We start from the raw sequence: 20,866 nt of genomic DNA, 5'->3' as shown, positions 1-20,866 counted from the left end.
TACTTTAACTTTTTTAGAAAGGATAATACTAGGAATTTAAAGCATTCACTTAAGTTTTAATAAATATTCTTTGCACTCTTATAATACTTGCAGACTATAAACAGACTGACTTTTCTCATTTCCTAAACTTTTAAAGACAAGATAATAAAGGAGAACTTCTAAGTATTGCCTTGAATACTAAGCAGGATCCCCTGGAGAAGTTGTGGGAGAAGGTTGGAGGTGGGCGGCATCAGGGGAAGGCACGAGAGATTGTGCATCTCCCAGTTCTCAGGCAGCAGTTCTCAGGGGGTGATTGTGGAGCCCCGAGGCTCCTCAGACCTTTCGGAGTGTCCAAGGTCACAACTGTCTTCACAACAATATTGAGATACTATTTATCTTGTCACTGTGTTGATACTGAATCAGCAGAAGCAATGGGGGGTCAAACTGTTGACCCCTTGACCGGAATCAAGGTCAGGACACCGTGCTGTGCTGGTAGTCATCCTGTGCTTCACCACCACGAGTTTGTAGCTTAAAAAAAAAGAAAAGACAGTTTTGTTTTTTGTTTTTTAAAATTTATTTATTTATTTATTTTTTGGTTGTGTTGGGTCTGTTAGTTGCAACACGTGGGATCTTCTTTGTGGCACGCAGGATCTTTCGTTGCAGCACACAGGCTTCTCTCTAGCTGTGGCGCACGGGCTCCAGAGTGCATGGGCTCAGTAGTTGCACCACGCGGGCTTAGTTGCCCCGTGGCATGTGGGATCTCAGTTCCCCAACCAGGGATTGAACCCATGTTTCCCTACATTGGAAGGTGGATTCTTAACCACTGGACCACCAGGGAAGTCCCAAGACAGTTTTGTTTATGAATGTCTTTGATAAAGCAGTATTATTGCTATTATTAAGTCTTCACCCTTGACAGCGCACTTTTTAATATTCTACGTGATGAACTGGGAAGTACTTGCGAAACACTTGTGCTGCATGCTGAAGTACAGTGGTTGTCTCAAGGAAAGCTAAGCGAGCTGCTTTTCCCAGGAAACACTGTTTTTACTAAGAACTACTGACAGACTATGGGTATTCATACTTGGGTATTTGGCAGAAATTTTCTCAAAAATGAATGAAGTGAGCTCATTTCTAGGAAAATAATTGACAGTATTTCTTACCAGTGATAAAATTTTGGGCTTTTAAGAAAAAATAATGAGACTTTTGGAAATCTTTTATATGCAGTTATGAATTTGACAGCTTTCCAATACTTCAAGTACGGGGCTGAGAGTTTTCTTGTGAGATTATTGGTGATATTAATGCATATAATTTTTAATATTATATGAAATATGTCAACATTTGTAAATCTGCACATTTTCCAAATGACTAATGCATGATGTGAAAAATCAAGCATAGGTAAAAGATCCATTCAAAGTTCAAGATACATCAGTGAGTGGTGTTTTGTTTTTTGGTTTTTTTAGACCAGTGGATTTTACTGTAACAGAGTATTTAATGTAAAAGGGAAACATTCATTGATAGGATTTCAAATTCCACATTGCAGGTAACTCTAAGAAGCTACCACATTTTGAATTTTGATGTAGTATCAAACAATAATATGCACAATTAACTGAAAAAGCTATTAACATACTTCTCCCTTTTCCAACTACCTATCTGTATGAGGCCAAACTTTCTTCATAAATTTCAACCAAAACATCATATTGCAACAGATTGACTACAGAAGCCACTATGAGAATCCAGCTGTCATCTATTAAGCCAAACATTAAAGAGAGTTGCAAAAATGTAACACATTGACAGTTTTTTTTTTTTTTTTTACTTTTTTCTTTGTGCCACTCAGCTTGCAGGATCTTAGTTCCCTGACCAGGAATTGAACTCGGGCCCCCAGCAGTGGAAGCTCAGAGTCCTAACCACTGGACTGCCAGGGAATTCCCAAGACATTGCCAATCTTTTCAAGACTTTTTTTTTTTTTTTTTTTGGGAAAATATAGTTATTTTTCATAAAACATATTATGTATGTTAATGTAATAGATTCATTATTTTCTTTTAGAATGGATTAATAAATATTTAAATTTTAATCAGTTTAAATTTCTAATATGATAAATATTAATAGATGATAGCCCACACAAACAAAAGCTTTTGGAGTCCCTCAATAATTTATAAGAGTTTAAAGAGGTCCTACAACATTGTAAAGCAACTATACTCCAATAAAAATTAATTAAAAAAATAAATATAAAGAGGTCCTGAAACGAAATGGTTTAAGAACTGCTAAGGTGTGACTAAGGGGAATGTTCCAAGATCCTTGTCTGGGCTTCCTTGAAGCCTCCCTCTTTATGTTCATCTCTTCTGTCTGGAATCATAAAAAAGACATCTAGGCTCTCCCAGCCCCCATTAATAGACCCAGTTCCTACCAGCCAACACATGAAAGTCTTTGGAACAGGAAGTAGTGATCAAAGATCTTCTTCGCCAGGCCACACCCTGACTCCCATATTATGGGATTAGGTGGGGAAAAACCCAGTTAATTAGAGTTCTCAGTATTTTTCCAGGGAGAAGCTGCTTTTTATTTTCACAGCTCTGATAATTTCCACTTAGGAGGTAAGGTTTTAATGAAGCTGTCAACTTAGTGTTTGGAATCAGACAGGCTCACCTATTTCATAGCTTTAAACTTTGGGCAAGCCATTTTTTTTTTATAAATTAAGTAAGTAAGTAAGTAAATAAATAAATAAATTTATGGCTGAGTTGGGTCTTTGTTGCTGTGCGCTGGCTTTTTCTAGTTGCGGTGAGCAGGGGCTACTCTTCGTTGAAGTGCACGGGCTTCTCATTGCGGTGGCTTCTCTTGATGCGGAGCATGGGCTCTAGGTGCGCGGGCTTCAGTAGTTGTGGCTCACGGACTCTAGAGCGCAGGCTCAGTAGTTGTGGCGCATGGGCTTTGTTGCTCCGCGGCATGTGGGATCTTCCCGGACCAGGGATCGAACCCGTGTCCCCTGCATTGGTAGGCGGATTCTTAACCACTGCACCACCAGGGAAGCCTGGGCAAGCCATTTTTTTTAATCTCTCTGATTCCCTGCAATTCCCTATACACAAGGTAAAACTGGATTAACAATAGGTTTAATGGTGTTGTTGATACTTAGTAGGTGTGTTAATAGGTTTTGATTCTCATTCCCCTTGTTCCTATTAGAAATTTTCTTGGGCTTGGGAGTTTGAGGTGGCAGTTAGCTTCACCACTCTGTGAATCACGGCTGAATGACTGCAGACTCCTGTCAGAGAGAGCAGTTCAGCCCAACTGTTGGATATATTTGATTAAGTACATATTTTTATAATAAATCCCACCCTCCTACACACACACACACACGCACACACACACACACATTGCACAAAAAAGCAAGGTAATTTGGCATATGATCAATCATACCTTTTAGATTATCAGCTAATTTCTACTTGGCTCTTCAGAAAGCGGATAAACACTTTGATATCACGCAAGCAAGAAAGAATAGCCTTCAGTGAAAGTGTAGGTCCTTAGGGACTAGCTCTGTTCTTTTGAAGATATGTGTGCCATACTTTTAGATACGAGCACATAAATAAAGTCTAAATCATACCAGACCTTGTTCAGAATTGTCCTTCTATACTAAATCATTCTCCATGTGCTAATTTTAAAATGTAGTCTTGATCTTCTCTAGTTTTTTGGAGGGGAAGTTCTTTCTCTACTGAAAACAGAGCATTGAAAAGAGAGGGCCCATTATTGTTTTTCCAGGGTTTTATTCTTTTATTCCCCATTCCTTAGCGGTATCTCCTGACCTCTGGTACTGTGGCTCCTGGAAGGCTGAGAGTCGTTATTGTCTGGGGTTAGAGAATCCATATGCACAAGCACGTTGTCTCAAAGGACACTCAAAGTATAAATGCTTTGTGATGGAGTTTGGGGAGAAAAAGACATTAAAAGGGAGTCTTAAAACTTGAAAACAGTTTCATATCGCAGTAGTTTATACATCATGAAGTCATCTGGTGTCTCCCAGCAGTTATCATACCTGGATTTTCTGTGACTTGGCTTTCCCCCCACCACTCCTGACTGAGACCTAGACTCTTCCTTACTCTTTACTCATCGTCTTTCCCGTTTATCCACATTTCTTCTGTCACCCTCCTATAGTACACTCTGCTTGCTTTCAACTCCTAATGATTGGTCTAGGGTATATTCACTTCTCCCTCTCTCTCTCTTTCTCTCCATTTTTGATGTTACCATTTTCCCTTAAAGACAACTTCTCATACCAGTTTAACTTATGACCAAGTGCCCATGACTTTCAGGTGTGAAATACATGAAATTTAGAAAGTGGAGAGAGAAAATGGCAAGTGAAAGGGTAGGACACTGCTTTAGAGGTCATTCATCTCAATTTCTGGGGGAGTGTGAAAGCTTACAAAGTGCCAGTTTGTCTCCGAGCTCATTGTTTCTGTGCACGTTCACACACACACACATACACAGTAGAAGCTCGGGCTTGCTTTCATTCAGTCCCATTCTCCCAGCACTCAATGTCCTGCCGTTGTCTTCCAGACTGCTTTGGTACAGTTTGCCCCTGAGGAATGAACCTGATACTTGTGTTCGGCTAATGGTACCTGAAACTAGCAGCCTCCTCAAATGCTTGAAATTAAACAAAATACTTTTTTGATAAAGCCATATACTCAGTGTTTGGAGTGCAAAAGATCATTTAGAAAACCATTTCGTAGATGAGTGCCTTTGTGTTGCAATGACTTGTTTGTTGGAGGTTGACCTAGAACAGCATGCAGGCCACTTCACCTATCAGCACTCTTTTTCTTGTAAAGGACTCCAGTTCATTTGACTATAATGGGATTATTCCAGAATGAGTCACTAGGAATAATCCTGCTCTGAAAAACCTAGAGATGAATTGTAAATAAGTCCCTGTATTTGGAGTGAGTTAGCAAATAAGAGAGTACTTTGAATTCAGTAGAGGAAATAGACAAATTAATTTGATGTTCTTGGTTTTATTGGTAGGTGAATCTTTAGGTGGTTGTCATATTTAAGGTAGGAACAAGTATATTCTGTGCAGGAGTGAAAATAGATTAGAATTCTGTTTTTAATCTTTATCATACACATGGCCTATTCGAGTTCTTATAAAGCATAGCTGTACTTGTACAGGGGCTTATTTATGGTATCAGATTCAAATAAATGTTCATTCTCTGCTCTCTCCGGTGGTCTCTGCCATTTTGGAGAGTATCTGAGTACCAGAGACACTCTGAGATCATCTAAAAATATCTGAAATACATAATAAATCTGTTTATTAATAAATCAGGTAGTATTTACCTAGCAGTGATTAATACGTTTTAGTTAGATGCAGTAAGTACAGCAAACAGCATGAGTTTTGTTTGAAAATCAAATGTCTTGCATATAATTAAGACTTCATGAAAGTAAATGTTGGGATGTTGCTTTTGGCTTTTAATTATTAAATAAGCATTATTTATTTTTTCTTTCCAAAGGAAGAAAAAGAATTTGATAAAAGGGAAAAGTTGCCCCCCTTAATGAAGTAATTCAGTGAACCTTCTATTTATGTATTGTAACCATATGTATTCAGCCAGAAGTTTTTCTTCTCTTCTCTCTCTCCTACAACTAAATAGCTTTGGGCAGAAGCATGCAACCTTTTTGCTATTAAGTTTCTCTGAAGTAAGGCCAGAAAGCTTTAAAAATATTTTGATCAAGATGGTTTAGGAGTCTGGTTATGACTCAATTTGTTCTGACTGATTTGATTGAATAACATCTTGGATTGTCAAAGAAGTGATGTAATGAGTGTTTTCTCATTCTGCAGGATATTCTTAGACTAACAAATGTATCTCCCACCTACTATAATATAGAGAACTTCCCTTCTCCCCCAGTTGAGGAGCAGTTCCCCTGCTCAGAAACTGGTCTCCTCTTACTTATAGTGGGATTTGTTAGATTCTTGTCCTTTTCTTTCTCCTGAGGAAGTTTGAACTTGCTACCTCTTACTTTTTTTGTTGTTGTTGAAATTTTCAATTTTAATTTCATAAAAACTTGAAAAAAATTTCAAACTTACAGAAAAGTTTTAAGTACAGGACCAACTGTCTTTTGTATCCTGAAGTTTTGGAAAGTAAGTTGTAAACATAGTGCTTCATCGTCCTCAAATACATGGACGCTCTCCTACATAAGTACAATATGTGCATTAACATCAGAAAATTAACATTGACGTATTGCTGCCATCTAATCCTTATAAGACAGGCCTGTGAAAACTAGTCAATTGCCAAAAAAAGAAAATTTGAGCGCTGCATTATGCAAAAAAGGTCATGATAATTCACAGTTGAGAGGTCTCCGTATAAAACAGAAAAAACATATATGCGTACTGTATGGCAAATGAGGAGGCAGGTGAAGATGATCACGGTAATGGGACTGTTGTCTGTGTGTTTGCCTAGGACTCCAGAGCGTCTGCATTCACTTTGATGCTGAATATGTGAGGTCTTGTGATGACTCATCATGTGACGACCAGTTAGTGCCAGCCTTTGGCTTTGCATTTGGCCCTGGTACCTTTTCTCAGAGTCAGCCATCTTGGTCTTGTTGGTCTGCTTCTTGACAAAGCCTCTTCGAGTTCAGCCACTTAGTACAAAGTGCAGGTATTTCAGACTAGCAGAGGGATTCCTCAGTGCATGCAGGTTGAAGCTGTCCATTGCACCTTAAGGGTGGTCTCACATGAATGAATGTCCTGCCCTATGTCTCTCTTGCTGAAGAGTAAGAGAACTCACCCTCTGTGATCAAATAGACACACGCTTTGATTTCACTTTATTTGTTAGAAAATTCCTAAATGAAGTTCTTCGTGTAATTTTTCTCTGATTTATGTTAGAAAGTGCCGTTGTCACAGTGACAGTATGGCTGTGAAATAGATACGCTGAAGAACAGTTTTTCTTAGAAAAAGTAAAAAGGCTGATTAATAAAGCTAGCTCTTTGAAAGAACTATTATAGGAAACCTCAATTTAAAAAACTATTTTCCTGGTAAGTTTTCAATGTACAAATTTACATAAATGTTGATTAATTTAAAGTTTTTTTTAAACATTTAAAGAAATTCAAGGACTTCCCTGGTGGCGCCGTGGTTAAGAATCTACCTGCCAATGTAGAGGACAAGGGTTCGATCCCTGGTTTGGAAAGATCCCACATGCCGCGGAGCAACTAAGCCCGTGCGCCACAACTACTGAGTCTGCGCGCCCTAGCGCCTGCGTGCCACAACTACTGAGTCCACGTGCCGCAACTACTGAAGCCCACGTGTTCTAGGGCACGAGTGCCGCAACTACTGAGCTCGCATGCTGCAACTACTGAAGCCTGCACTCCTAGAGCCCATGCTCTGCAACTAGAGAAGCCACCGCAATGAGAAGCCCGCGCACTGCAACAAAGAGTAGCCCCTGCTCACCGCCACTAGAGAAAAGCCCGTGTGCAATGAAGACCCAATGCAGCCAAAAATAAAAAAAATTTTTTTTAATTAAGAAAAAAAATGAAATTCAAGAAAAAATTCACACATCCCATTACCTTATCAAAGTAACTTGTGTTCTTTATTGTTTATATGTCTGTTTGTATAACTTTTGCAATAAGAATCTTGTTTATATTAAAAAGTTATTGCACATATAGATTCTGATTATGATACGTGCTCTTAAGGCTCTTGCAGACCAATTTGAAGATAAGACTACGTCTGTATTGGAACGTCTGAAGATTTTCTATTGCTGTCAAGTGCCACCTCATTGGGCCATTCAGGTATTTTTGTTGTTGTTGTCATTGGGTATGGAAAATACTTCGCATTTGAAAGATAAACACATTAGATGTTTATGTTTGAGTTTTCAAATATTTCAGTGAAAAGAATAAAGGTATCTAGCTGAGGATTGCCAGTTACTTCAAACTGCTATTTGAGTAAAGTGATATTAGACTTTTATAACATTAAAAAAAAATTTAAACTAGATTAACTAGAGCCACAGAAGTCTTCATTTTCAATGTTTAAAAGCCCTTTAAGGACCTTCTGCTAAAGAATGAACCTTTTAAGCAAGTTGTGTACAAAAGGTAAAGGAAGGCATTTATTCAGTACTTGATATTGTGAGATACCCTTAACTGAGGAGAGTAGTCTCCTCTTTCTAATGATATGAGAATACCTAGTTTAGCTCCCACGCCATGGTTCTCCTGTGTAAGAGGCATCGGTTCTCTATTCTGTAAAATTTTAAGCACTGAAGGCCACTTAAGATATGTGGTCCAGTTTCTTAATTCTACAGAAAAGAAAATTGAGGCCCAGTGCAATTAACTACACTTTTCCAATGTTGATCATATAGCTGTTCATGAACTACATTTCTAGTTTCCCAACTTTTAGTCTAGTTTACCTCCTTTCCTCTATCTCCATTGGGTTGTAATTATACCAAATAATAACAGCCAGCTTTTACTGCACATTTATTATGAGGTACACATTTTGTTCTGCCTTTCACACACATTATCTTATTTTATTGCAACAATTTTGTGAAATAGCCCCATTTTACAGATGTGAAAGCTATGGTGCAGAGAGGCTAAGTGGAGTTAAATGATGCTAGCCAGAAATTTCTAGATGATTTAGTAACTATTGTCATTTTAACCAGCTTCCTGTCCTCTCTTGTGGATTATGCACATAGGTAGTGATTTCGAATTATAAATGCCAACCCACAATTCAATGACTCAGAATCTCCATCATAAGATTTCTTAGAGAGTAGGTTATATTCTTAAGCACAGTGTAAATGAGGGGGTTTACTATACATTGGGATTCATTTTGTCTATTGAAGGCATCTCAATAAAACATAGGCACAAAAAAAGCTTTGTTATAGCATCTCAAAAGGAGTAGCTTCTTCATCAGGAAGGTGGAACTTAAAAACTGGAACTTATTGGCATGTTTTTGACCCTGATCTGTGAAATTTAAGTGCTTTGTACTGTGTGATTTGTGGTGTATAAACATCTCAGACTGTTATTATGACAAAACATGTCTTTTGAGGGTGTAGCTGTTACTCTGTTTCTGAACAGAAGCATTAGGAAAATTAAATACTGTTCAAATAAATTTAGAATGTAGGCTAAGTGTTTATTTTATCTGCTTAGGAAGCTGTGGATTTTAGGATATTTGGGCAGTTAGATAAACATCCTCTTTCATTAAGAAATTAAATCATTTTTCTTTCATAATAGGGAGTAACCATATCTTTATGTATTATTTTTAAAGATCAAGAAATAACACATTAGTTTATTATAAAAAGAGAATTCATCTTTACTGCTAGCTAAAGATCATATCAGCTTAGATGTCATAACTTTCTTCATCTATTAAATGAAAAGATTAAACTACTTACTACATGAGCATTAAGATTTATTCCAGCTCCCACATGCTATGTTCAGGTTTTGAAAATGTCCAACGACATATTCTAAAATAGCCAAATTCTCTTGTATTTCATGGAATACAGAAGAATTGGGCCATCCCTTTTATTTATTTCGATAATATGTTAGCTTATAATTTTCAGGCATATTTCATTTTACTTTCTAAGTTTGTTAGTCCTGCATGTTCCATGTCCATTAGCCTCTTAACTCTTAAATATGTATTGAATTTTGAAACCAGACCTTATTTAAGAGTCTCACCTACTTTTTAAACCTTTTTTTCTTAAATTAATTAATTAATTAATTAATTTATGGCTGTGTTGGGTCTTCGTTGCTGTACGAGGGCTTTCTCTAGTTGCGGCGAGCGGGGGCCACTCTTCATCGCGGTGCGCGGGCCCCTCACTATCGCGGCCTCTCTTGTTGCGGAGCACAGGCCCCAGACACGCAGGCTCAGTAGTTGTGCCTCACGGGCCCAGCCATTCTGCGGCATGTGGGATCCCCCCAGACCAGGGCTCGAACCTGTGTCCCCCGCACTGGCAGGCAGACTCCCAACCACTGCGCCACCAGGGAAGCCCTAAACCTTTTTAATATTGTTTTTCTATTCCTGCAGGTTAGACCACTTATAATATACAGTATGTTTATTTTTGAATATATTTAACCTTCACTCACCTTACCACAATTTGCACCCTTTTATCTGCCAAGGACTGGGAAATTAGTAGCTAAGTTTTTTAGGATGTGCTTAAAATAAATTAGTGTTTTCATTTTCCTCAGCTATATGCCCAGAAGTGGAATTACTGGATCATATGGTAGTTCTATTTTCAGTTTCCTGAGGAACCTCCATACAGTTTTCTGTAGTGGCTGCACCAGTTTACATTCCCACCAACAGTGCACAAGAGTTCCCTTTTCTCCACGCCCTCAGCAACACTTATCTCTTGTCTTTCTGATAATGGCCATTCTAACTAGAGTTTTAAAAATTGATTTATTGGATATCAGCTTTACAACAGATTGTCGTATATAGAATCTCTAGGTAATGAAGAAATACAGATTTTGCCTTTTAAGTTCTGAATTCTTGGGAAAAAATTGATATATTGAGTGTTTTGAACAGTTCCTATATTGTTTTTTAATTCCTTACCCCCTCTAAAGAGGCTTGCTAAAGTAAAGGTAAGTATTGAATGATTGCAAATTTCTAATTAGTAGAGGTTGAATTATAGAAATTAGGCATTTAATACAGTAAGCAGATGCTTAAAATGGTGGATTGGATATACCTACAAGTGGAACAGGAATCTGTCTTTGTGTAAAGGATTATTCATTATTTTAACTTGATTTTCTAGCGCCAGCTTGCAAGTTTACTCTTTGAGTTGGGATGTACCAGTTCAGCCCTTCAGATATTTGAGAAGCTAGAAATGTGGGAAGATGTTGTCATTTGTTATGAAAGAGCTGGGCAGCATGGAAAGGTATGTAATAGTAAAATTCTGTGTACCGGCCAGGGCCTTTCATCTTTGAGCGTCTTCTCACTTGTTTTGTTTTTTAAGCCTACTTTTGCCAACAGTTCACTTATATTCCTTTTTTCACTTTTTTCCCCAGAAATCTTTTTAATGTTTTCTCTGATTTCCGTTGGGGCAAATTATTTTGTCTGTATGTGTATGTGTATATAAAAGAGAAAAGCAAGGCCCAAAACTGACACAGTATTTGCTCTTTGTGAATAAATAATGAAAGCTTTAAACACATTGCACCTTGTGATCTCTTTCCTTTATTAACTCTCCTTCTGTAGACAACTTCAAAATGAACTATTAGGAATTATTTTAAGCACCACTGTGTTGCCTTATGATCAGAGGCTGTGGGTCTGAAGGAAGGTTACCTAAGAGGGAGGGCAGCTGGCTTGGCCTGTAGAAAATCCAAAGGGTGTGACAACCCACCCTGACTTGGGGCAGAAGAGTTGTCAAGTGTGTAATGCACATTTAATTCCACCCTTAAGTTGGGTCAAGAGAGAAAATGTTGCCATATTTGCATCTGTTATTATTCTATGTTTATTTTTATTTATTTTATTTATGGCTGTGTTGGGTCTTCGTTTCTGTCCGAGGGCTTTCTCTAGTTGTGGCAAGCGGGGGCCACTCTTCATCACGGTGCGCGGGCCTCTCACTATCGCGGCCTCTCTTGGAGCGGAGCACAGGCTCCAGACGCGCAGGCTCAGTAATTGCATCTGTTATTAATCTATTGTTTTTTCCCTCATAAATGAAAAGAATTTTTAAAGAATAAAGGACTATGCAGTGTGTGTATGTTCAATGGACACGTTGAAATCATTTGTTAATTTTGGATTAAAATTTTAAATGGCTAAATTTCTATCATAAATGTAGTACACAGGCAGAGTAAAACCTACAAATTGGATCATTTGTGTCTACAGTCAGCCTTTTGCCGTCACCCTGAAAAAGAGAAATGGTGGTACACGTGTGTCTGTTTCTTAATACCTTTCTAAGTGTGTGTATTTTAGACTAATAGTAGAAGTTACGTTCCTTTCACTAATCACTGTCAGTGAAGGTCTTTGAATTGTATTGGGTTAAGGAGAGACTACCATGGTGATAACATTTTACTATAGAAGATTATAGAATGATAATATTTTCATCCTGGGAAAGGGCTCCATAATCATCCATTCCATTTTCCTCCTTTTCCAGGTAAGGAAAGGAGTCTAACGATTCAGGTTAGGTTGCAAAGCTAGTTATTGATTAATAACTTAAGAGACCACATGACGTAGTGGTTAAAAGCATAGCCCAGACTGCCTGGATTCAAAAGCTAGCCTTGGCACGTGCTAGCTTTGTGATATTGGGGCAGGTTACTCAAACACCCCCCAGCCCCCAAGCCTCAGTTTCCTCATCTAGAGGCACATAATCTGTCTACCTTACAGGTTTTCGTGACATAATGTGTGTAAACTACATAGAATGGTGCTTTCCTCATAGTGCTGTGTGAGTGTTTGCTGCTATTACTGATTCTAAGACATAATGTTTTTCACATTTTAACGTCTTTGAATTTGGAATATGTCTATCACTTGATGGCATCTGTCAGTCGCTGTCAGTCAGGTGGCCATTTGGCCAGGTTGTAATTGCTTGTGCTTGTACAAGTTTAGTTGTAGCTATATTTAGTATCATCATTTCAATTGAGTTATGTACACAGTGTCAGCTCTACATATGTTGGGTTTAATTGCCATTTAAGATACCTTCAAAAAGATTCCATTATGATATGGTATTGAAACACAAAGTTATGGAACACACAGTAAAGGACCAAAACAAAGTCAAGAGATGTGAATTTAACATTAGTGAAGTAAACATGTGCCATTGGCAAAATCATCACAGTTCCATTTACTTTTCTTTAATAACAACTAAATGCTTTATGGGAGCCAAGTAAGGAAGACATCCCAAAGTAAATGAAGCTGTGTTTTGTGCTGAGATCTATGAAAAAATGGTTGCCATTTAAAATGTCAAGCAGTGTATTGAAGGCAGGAAAAATTGCCAAATTTTTCTGAATAGATTTAAAAAATATCAAAGCACTGAGAGGCTGATGTGATTCATCTAAGGCATTGTGTCATAATTTAATTGAAAGCGTTTTTTCTTTATTAGTTAAGAGTTAGTCTTACAATTGATGGCATCTCAAATTTGATGAAATATAGTATTATGTTTCTTCAGGGACTTAAGTATTTTTTTTAGTGCCCATTGTCTGGCACACAGGTAGTACTCAGATATTTGTTTAACAAAGAAATGAATGGATGAATGAATGGTATCTTGACTCCCAAGATACCATTGATATAGTTCCCATTGCATCATTCTTTACATCGGTCAGTGAACAAATAAATAATAACTGTATATAAAAATATGGAAGTTTTTGAAATAGTGATTTTTGAAATAATTAAGCAAGTTGGTGAATCACAAATACCCAAAGCACATTTTGAAATATTAAATTTATTTAATTATTTTTAGAAAGTATGGAAAGTAGAGACTTTCTCTTATTGTAAAAGAAAAAATATAATGAGTCCATTCTTTGGATGGATGGACTATGGAATGGATTTGACTCTGTTTCCTAAAGTAGTTGTAGTATTATAATTTTTTAAATTTGCACATAACCTTGTAAGAAATGTGTTATAGTAATGATAAATTCCTACGTTTTTAATCACTCTATAAAATGTGCATATTTTAATTTTTAGGAATGTATAGTCATTTACTTTGTCTCAAGTCTTTTGTGAGTTACAGCCAAACATCCTTCAAAATCTTGATTTTAGCTTTTTATTTGCCACATAAAAGACTTCCCTTACCTGTTTTTCTTATGCTGTATTTACAGATCAGCTTAATCATAGACCCTAAAAACGTTTGCATCAAGTTGGAAGCAAATGTTTTATTTCTAAAACAGCTAAGATTCTTTTAGTATTTGGTTGTGTGCCAGTAGTTGTCACCACATTTTGATTTAAGGAGAAGTTTGTGAAATTTTAATCCTTGCATTTAGTGCTTAATGGCATAATTTATTTTTAAAAGGCAAATTCGGAAGAGTATCTAAGTCTAATTATTGTGCTCTGGTGCTCATGTTTGCACCCCACTAGTAAGATCTCAGACTTTCCAATTTAGAAACTACCTACAGAAATTCTCGTTATTTAATGACCACTGGCAAAATAGCTAAGATTAATATTGCTTGACCTTGGGGTCAGGACTGGTTCTCATCTGCTAGCATTTAATTTTTTAAAGCTATTTGGCACACTTACTGCAGTTTCCCCAAGGCTTTTCTATAACAAAATTTTTATTTTGTTGCTCAAATTGGGTCCATAAGTGAAAAGGCAAAGACTGAGCAGGCGTAAGCTGCCTGGAGAGGGCAGGGGGGAAGGAAGTGGAGAGATTCAGGTTGGGACCTCTCTTATTTTCTCTTGTTTCTAGGAAACAAGGCTTACCTGAGATGCAGAGCCTTATCTTTCATTATGCTATAGTTGCAGATCATTGTAGCCTTTGGGCTTTAACATTTTTTTCCTTTAAATTGCCAAGTAAATCTTTTATTTCTAAAACAGCTGAGATTCTTTTTAACATTTGGTTGGGGTTTTGGGGTTTTTTCCTTCTAAGATAGTTTCTTTATATGATTTAAGAGAGTTCTCATGTGTTCTTTTCTCACACTACAGTCGAGCATGCTTCCTAAAAGGCAAATCTGATCATGTTGTTCTGACTCTTCAGGAACGTCCCTGTGTCTCCAGGATTAACTCAGAGCTCTTTAAGGTGAATGGTCTTAACCTCATGATCTGACTCCTGCTTACCTTGCTAACTGCATTGTCTACCTACTCTTTTAAAAAAAAATTTTTTTATTTATTTTGGCAGCGCCGGCTCTTAGCTGTGGCATGCGGGGTCTTTGTCGCCACGTGTGGGATCTTAGTTGCGGCATGCGGGATCTAGTTCCCTGACCAGGGATCAAACCCGGGCTTCCTGCATTGGGAGCACCGAGTCTTAGCCCCTGGACCACCAGGGAAGTCCCTACCTACTCTTTTATCAATGCTTTGTCCCCCTTTGTACTCACTCATCCAGGTTGTGCCCAAAGTTCTGGTAGGACTAAACTACTTGTAATTCTTGATTTTTCAGCACTGTTTGACCTCAGAACCTTTGCACATGCTATTGTCTGTCTAGAACTTGTCCTCCTTCAGCTCACTCCTTATTCTTCAGATGTCTCTTTGGTGATTGCTTCCTACAGTGAACTTTCCCTGAAATCTCCCTTGAAGATTTGGTGATATTCTCCTGTGTGCTCCTCCAACACCCAACAGTGCTCTTATCCTTCATGTACTGGCTTAGCTCACCTGCTAAGCTGTAAGCTGTTTAAGAACCAGACTTGTGTCTATATTATTTATAGCTGTCTCGCCAACACTTACCGCAGGCCCGGAGCCTAGGGAGAACTTAAATATATTTGCTGAATGAATGACTAGTAGGTGTTCGTAGAATAGTGAGTGATTGCATTGAAGCAAATCTCCAAGTAGACACTCCTTATGGACTTTACATGTGGTGAAAGATACCTCTCCAACCCCTGCTATATATTTTCTCTCCAAAAACAAATTATGAGATCTCACCCCTCCCATTTCAACCTTTTAATTTTAGGAATAGAAATAGGAGCCTTCAAGAACTTTTATTTTTGCCCTGCAGATGCTAAGATACTGTGAGCATGCTGTTATTATGTAATGCAATTTTGAGAGCCTTTTATGTACTACATTCTTTATAGAATTATTTTGTCACTGTCATTTAATATTTGTAACAACCTACAAAGTATGAATTGTTTTTGCCACTCTACTGATTAGCCTTAGTAAGTGGCAGATTTTGGAATCCAAGCTCAGACCTTCCTTTCCTCTAAAGCCCACACTGCTTCCCCAACACCTGCCCCCCATCCTGGTTGTTGTAAATCCCTTAAAATTTGATGGTCAATTTGTAAGTTAAAACCTGCTGTGTTCACTTGAATGAGGAAGATAGGCAAAACAACTGAAAATGTAACTTGGTGTACAAATAGGAGATGATCAGCTAATTGGATAACAAGGGCTGTTTTTAATTATTCTGTTTTATCTTGGACCTGGAATATTTATGTTGGCAGGTATCCTTTGAAAAATCAAGCCAGAGCGTGGTACAGTTACACACATAAATGTAAAGAGCAATTAGTGAATAGTTGGCTCAGTCAGAGAGTGAATAAGACTAGGCATCACCCCATGGAAAACGGGAGTGAGCGACTGGGGTGAGATGAAGTGTTTTGTACTTTTCACCTCTCAGTTGCCGCTCACAGAACAAGAATGTAGGCTAGGGATAAACTGCCTTTCTGCTAGAAGGATTGTATGTGACAGCCATAAGAGTACAAGGTTCTTTGGTGCTCTCTTAGTTCTGCCCTCTCATCCCATTCACTGTGTCAAGGTCAGTAGAGCACCTTTCCAGTGGTCCAGCTCCCTGTTTTTGAGAACCAGTCTCTGCAGTAGTAAAAATTAGAATCCATTTTCCTCTGTGCTTCAGAGGAAAAGACTGAGTTAGACTATGCCCAAAGTTGTTTGAGCTGTACGCAAAACACACACACACACACACACACACTCTTTTAAAAACCTGAAGCTATTGTCAGATGGCCAAATCTAATTCATAGTACGACTTTAAATTCTTAGCCTGCCATTTTTTGGTCCCCTTGGAGCAAACCTCTAGTTGTTAAGCCTAATTCTGTCATTTCTGTAGTCCTGAAATGCACTTGTTATAATTAGTACCATCTCTGGGTCTAGAGCTCATTTCCCCACCTTCATTTTTTTGCCAGGAGAGCTTCCTGTAGTTGTTGGTCTACCAATTCCCCTACGTACATACTGACCAGATGCAGTGTCAGATGAGGGCCACTCTTATCACACATTAGAATTTTTAATTCCTTCCGCTCATTCACAAAATTGAGGCCCAAATCGCAACCAAGAAGGGCAGTTTGATTTGATAATTCCTTCTGACTCAAGTAGGAATAATTTTCCTGAAATGTTTTATTTTTTTTTTATTAGATACTGAACTGAGCTTTCACCCATATTCTTTACCCCAAACCAAGGGCCTTGTCTCTAACAGGGTGCTTCCTGCAATCCTAGTGTGCTTAGGGTAGGGTCCCTGCTTCAAACCTGAATATCCCATATAACAGCTTTTAGAAAAATATACCTTCATAAATGTGAGTCCCAATATGGCATATTTTTTACTATATTAACTTTTTTCTTGCATATATCTAAAATTCTCAGTTACCTCTCAACACTGGACCATTTGATCAAAAGGTACATCACCAGGGTACGGAACTCAGGCTGTCAGTTTTGCTCCTCGGTATTTTTAGTCCTAACAAGACTCACTTCTTAGATGTGATCACTTGGGTGAGAAAGGCCTGTGAAATTCACATTCTGCTGTACGACCTCTCTGTTTGCGAGGACTAACTTGTTGTTAGGTCAGTCCTAATTTAGTCATGCTCAGTGTTGATGTCAGCCAGAGCGTGTCCCCAAAATGTTCTCCCTTTGTTCTCAGTAGGAAAAATATTTTATGTCTCTCTTTAGAATCTGAAGCCCTTTGTGATTTCAGTGTTAGTTTCAGTTGAATTCATCCAACATTTATAGAGTACCTGCTGTGTGCTGGGCAATGGTATTCCAAAGATGAGAGAGAAAAAAAAATTTACCTCCGAGGAGCTTATAGTCTGATAGTGCAGATATCTGTGAGCAGAATACTTTAGTATAGTTTGACAGATGCTAAGATGGAAGTGTGTAGATTCCAAGTTCTGTTTGGAAACTGTACACAGTTGACTAGTATGATTATTTATAGAAAATTTTAATGTTTCTAGAAGCTGTTTCAAGTTCCTTTCCTTCTTCCTAGTAGTGAAGCCTCAAGCATCTTGCTTTCCAATCTGGTTTTCCAGTGGAGGGATTGAGAAAAAAACACAAACATTAGTTTAGGGCTTACTGTGTGCCTGACAAAATGCTAGGTACATTTCACATCTAATTCTTCATCTTAATTTTTGGATATAAATTTGTTATTTATTTATTTATTTGGCTGAGTTGGGTCTTCACTGCTGCGCGCGGGCTTTCTCTAGGTGCGGCGAGTGGGGGCTACTCTTCATTGTGGTGTGCGGGCTTCTCATTGCAGTGGCTTCTCTTGTTGCGAAGCACAGGCTCTAGGCGTGCGGGCTTCAGTAGTTGTGGCATGCAGGCTCAGTAGTTGTGGCTCGCGGGCTCTAGAGCGCAGTCTCAACAGTCGTGGCACAGGGGCTTAGTTGCTCCGCGGCATGTGGGATCTTCCCAGACCAGGGCTCGAACCTGTGTCCCTTGCACTGGCAGGTGGATTCTTAACCACTGCGCCACCAGGGAAGTCCCTCACAGATCTTCTTATTGTTGGAAGTCTATAGAATGGATTATGCAACACAGTTTTCTAGGGACATGTTAGGACTCTTTTGGTTGTAAGAGAACTAACGTATACTAGCTTAGGCAAAAAAAGGAATTTATAGGTTCATGCAACTGAAAATTCTAGTAGACCCATCATGATAGCCGTATCCAGGGGCTGAGATGATGTTATCTCTCCAAGAGCCAGACAAGATGGTCCCTGGAAGCTCAAGGTTAGTAATCCCAGTGGAAAAATACAGTCAATTCCATGGCTGTAACAGAAAAGTTCTGAACTGCCCAAGGCATGTGCCCTTGCCTCTGATAGGCCCTACCTGTACCACATGGAATGGTTTCCCCTCAGGGAAGAGGAGTTCTGTAATCAGAAGATCAGGGAATGGATGCTGAGCAGGAAAAAGAGCAATTGATGTCCACTGTAGGGTGGGAGCTTAATTTTCTAAATCTAAAGTTGCAAGAGGTATTTTGTTTGGCTTACATAGTGTTTTGGAAAAAAATTAGAGTAAGCATTTTCAGGCAATTTCATCTAAAATTCTAGATTTCTTCTCTTATAGAATCAAATGATGTGGAAACATTGGGGCAAATTCCCATATTATTGTGCTAACTGGCTGGAGTTGAGGAGTGGCTCCTTCCTTTGTATGTTCAATTGCCAGCCTACTATATTCATTTTCAATAATTGGCAAGAATCTCTGGGCATTTGAGTGAGTAACCCTTGCTCTAAGCACTGCAGGTTTTCCTGGTAAAGTAAGGAGGGTGTTATTCCAGCCAGAATTCATAAGGTTCTGTGTAAGTCTTGGCTGACTTAATTTTATGCTGAGATTCACTGTGCCTAGTCATTGCTGTAAAGTTGTATTAAGAATAGTAATTAGTTGTGTGGAATTACAAAATAAAATAGATATAAAGATATGTATATATGTGTGGGTAAGGGAATGGTCTTTGGGGTTTGCAGGTTCCTGTAGGCACCCCAGGTTCATTGCAGCCATTTGCCACTTGAAGTATGCCTTTGCATGTTTGGGAATGTATTTTTATCCTACTTCATAGATGTTAAGATGACAAATTTCTTGTATTGTGTAAGAACATACATCTGTGTTTTCCAGTAGGGAAGCCAGAAATACCAAAGCTTTTCACATTCTGTGAAGATTTCTGACCACCCACATTTTGACACTGCAAAAGTGATATTACAAGCCCTTATGCTTTATTTATGTTCACTGGGCACATCTTTTGTAGTTCTTTATTTGGTAATAAATTATATAAATTGAGTGGATAAGTGGAGGAGGGAAGAGAAAATAGAGCATTTTGGAGAGAGTGAGGAAGGCTGAGGGTGTGACTAATTGAAGAGAGCAAATATATTGCCTGCAAGCATTGCCCTTGGGGAAGATAAGTCTGTCGGCAAGATGAAGAGGTGTAAGTGCTCAAGGAGAAAGAATTGACTTATCTAAAGAAACGTGGGATAGGAATTTGAGGAAAAAAGAGGCCAATTTAGACTAAGCAGAGTCACTGCTCTAGTGTTTCTTACCTTCTTCTGGAAGCTGCCCCACTCTGGCCCTCCAGACCCATCTTCCAGTGGATAAAATACCCAGAATTGATATTATTTATTATTGATATATAGGCATTTATAACTATAAATTTTCCTCTAAGCACTGCTTTCACTGCATCCCATAAGTTTTGGCATATTATATATTTGTTTCCATTTATCTCAAAGTGTTTTCAATTTCCCTGTGATTTCTTTTTTGACTTACTGTTTATTTAACAGTGTGTTGTTTAATTTCCACATATTTGTGAATTTCTCAAATTTCTTTGTTACTGATTTCTAATTTCGTCCCATTGTAGTTGGAGAATATACTTTGTGTGACTTCTACACTTTCAGATTTATTGAGACATTTTATGACCTAACATCTAGTATATCTTCTGGAGAATGTTCTGTGTGCACTTGAGAAGAATGTGTATTCCACTGTTGTTGGACAGAGTGTCCTTTAAGTGTCTGTTTGGTCTAGTTGGTTTATAGCATTGTTCAAGTCTTCTATTTCTGTCTTCTGTATAGTTGTTCTATTCATTATTGAAAGTTGGATATTGAAGTCTCCAATATTATTGTTGAATTTGTATTTCTCCCTTCAAATCTGTCAGTTTTTGCTTCATGTAATTTGGGGCTCTGTTGTTAGGTGAGTATATACTCGTAACTATTCTATCTTCTTGATGGAGTGAATACTTATCATTAAAATATGCCTTTCTTTGTTCTAGTAACAATTTTTGTCTTAAGGTGTATTTTGTCTTATATTAGTATAGCCACTCCAGCTTTCTTTTGGTTACTGTTTCCATGATGTGTCATCTTCCTTTTTATTTTTTAAAAATTTTCAATCTGTTTGTATGCCTGAATCTAAAGTGTGTCCCTTGTAGACAGCATTTAGTTGAATCATAATTTTAAAATCCTTTCTGCCAATCTTGCCTTTGATTGGAGTATTTAATCCCTTTACATTTAATTTAATTACTGATAGTGTAGGATGTATGTTGGTCATTTTGTTGTTTTCTATATGTTGTATGTCTTTTTTATTTCCCCATTACTGCCTTCTTTTTGGCTAAATGGATGTTTTCTATTTCTAGTATACCATTTTAATTCCGTTGTCATTTCTTTTACTTTTTTTTCTTTTTGAGTTACTTTCTTAGTCTTTGTACTAG

General features: G+C 38.0%; 1 protein-coding gene across 5 annotated transcripts in view; it reads left to right on the top strand.

The window, feature by feature from the left end:
* TTC27 (tetratricopeptide repeat domain 27) overlaps nucleotides 1-20,866 on the top strand; it is a 192,169-nt gene that overhangs the window by 98,655 nt on the left and 72,648 nt on the right. For 4 of the 5 annotated variants that reach the window (XM_059942919.1, XM_059942918.1, XM_059942922.1 and 1 more), the window contains 2 exons: nucleotides 7,624-7,719; nucleotides 10,662-10,784. The exons of the other annotated variant lie outside the window; for it this stretch is intronic. In XM_059942919.1, coding sequence (XP_059798902.1) covers nucleotides 7,624-7,719; nucleotides 10,662-10,784 — 219 coding nt within the window. The remainder of the gene's footprint in view (nucleotides 1-7,623; nucleotides 7,720-10,661; nucleotides 10,785-20,866) is intronic. 5 annotated transcript variants of the gene reach the window in all.

This window comes from Balaenoptera ricei, chromosome 13, assembly GCF_028023285.1.
Source record: "Balaenoptera ricei isolate mBalRic1 chromosome 13, mBalRic1.hap2, whole genome shotgun sequence".
Taxonomy (NCBI): domain Eukaryota; kingdom Metazoa; phylum Chordata; class Mammalia; order Artiodactyla; family Balaenopteridae; genus Balaenoptera; species Balaenoptera ricei.
The sequence above is the reverse complement of the archived record's forward strand: the minus strand, read 5'-3'. Positions and strand labels throughout refer to the sequence as shown.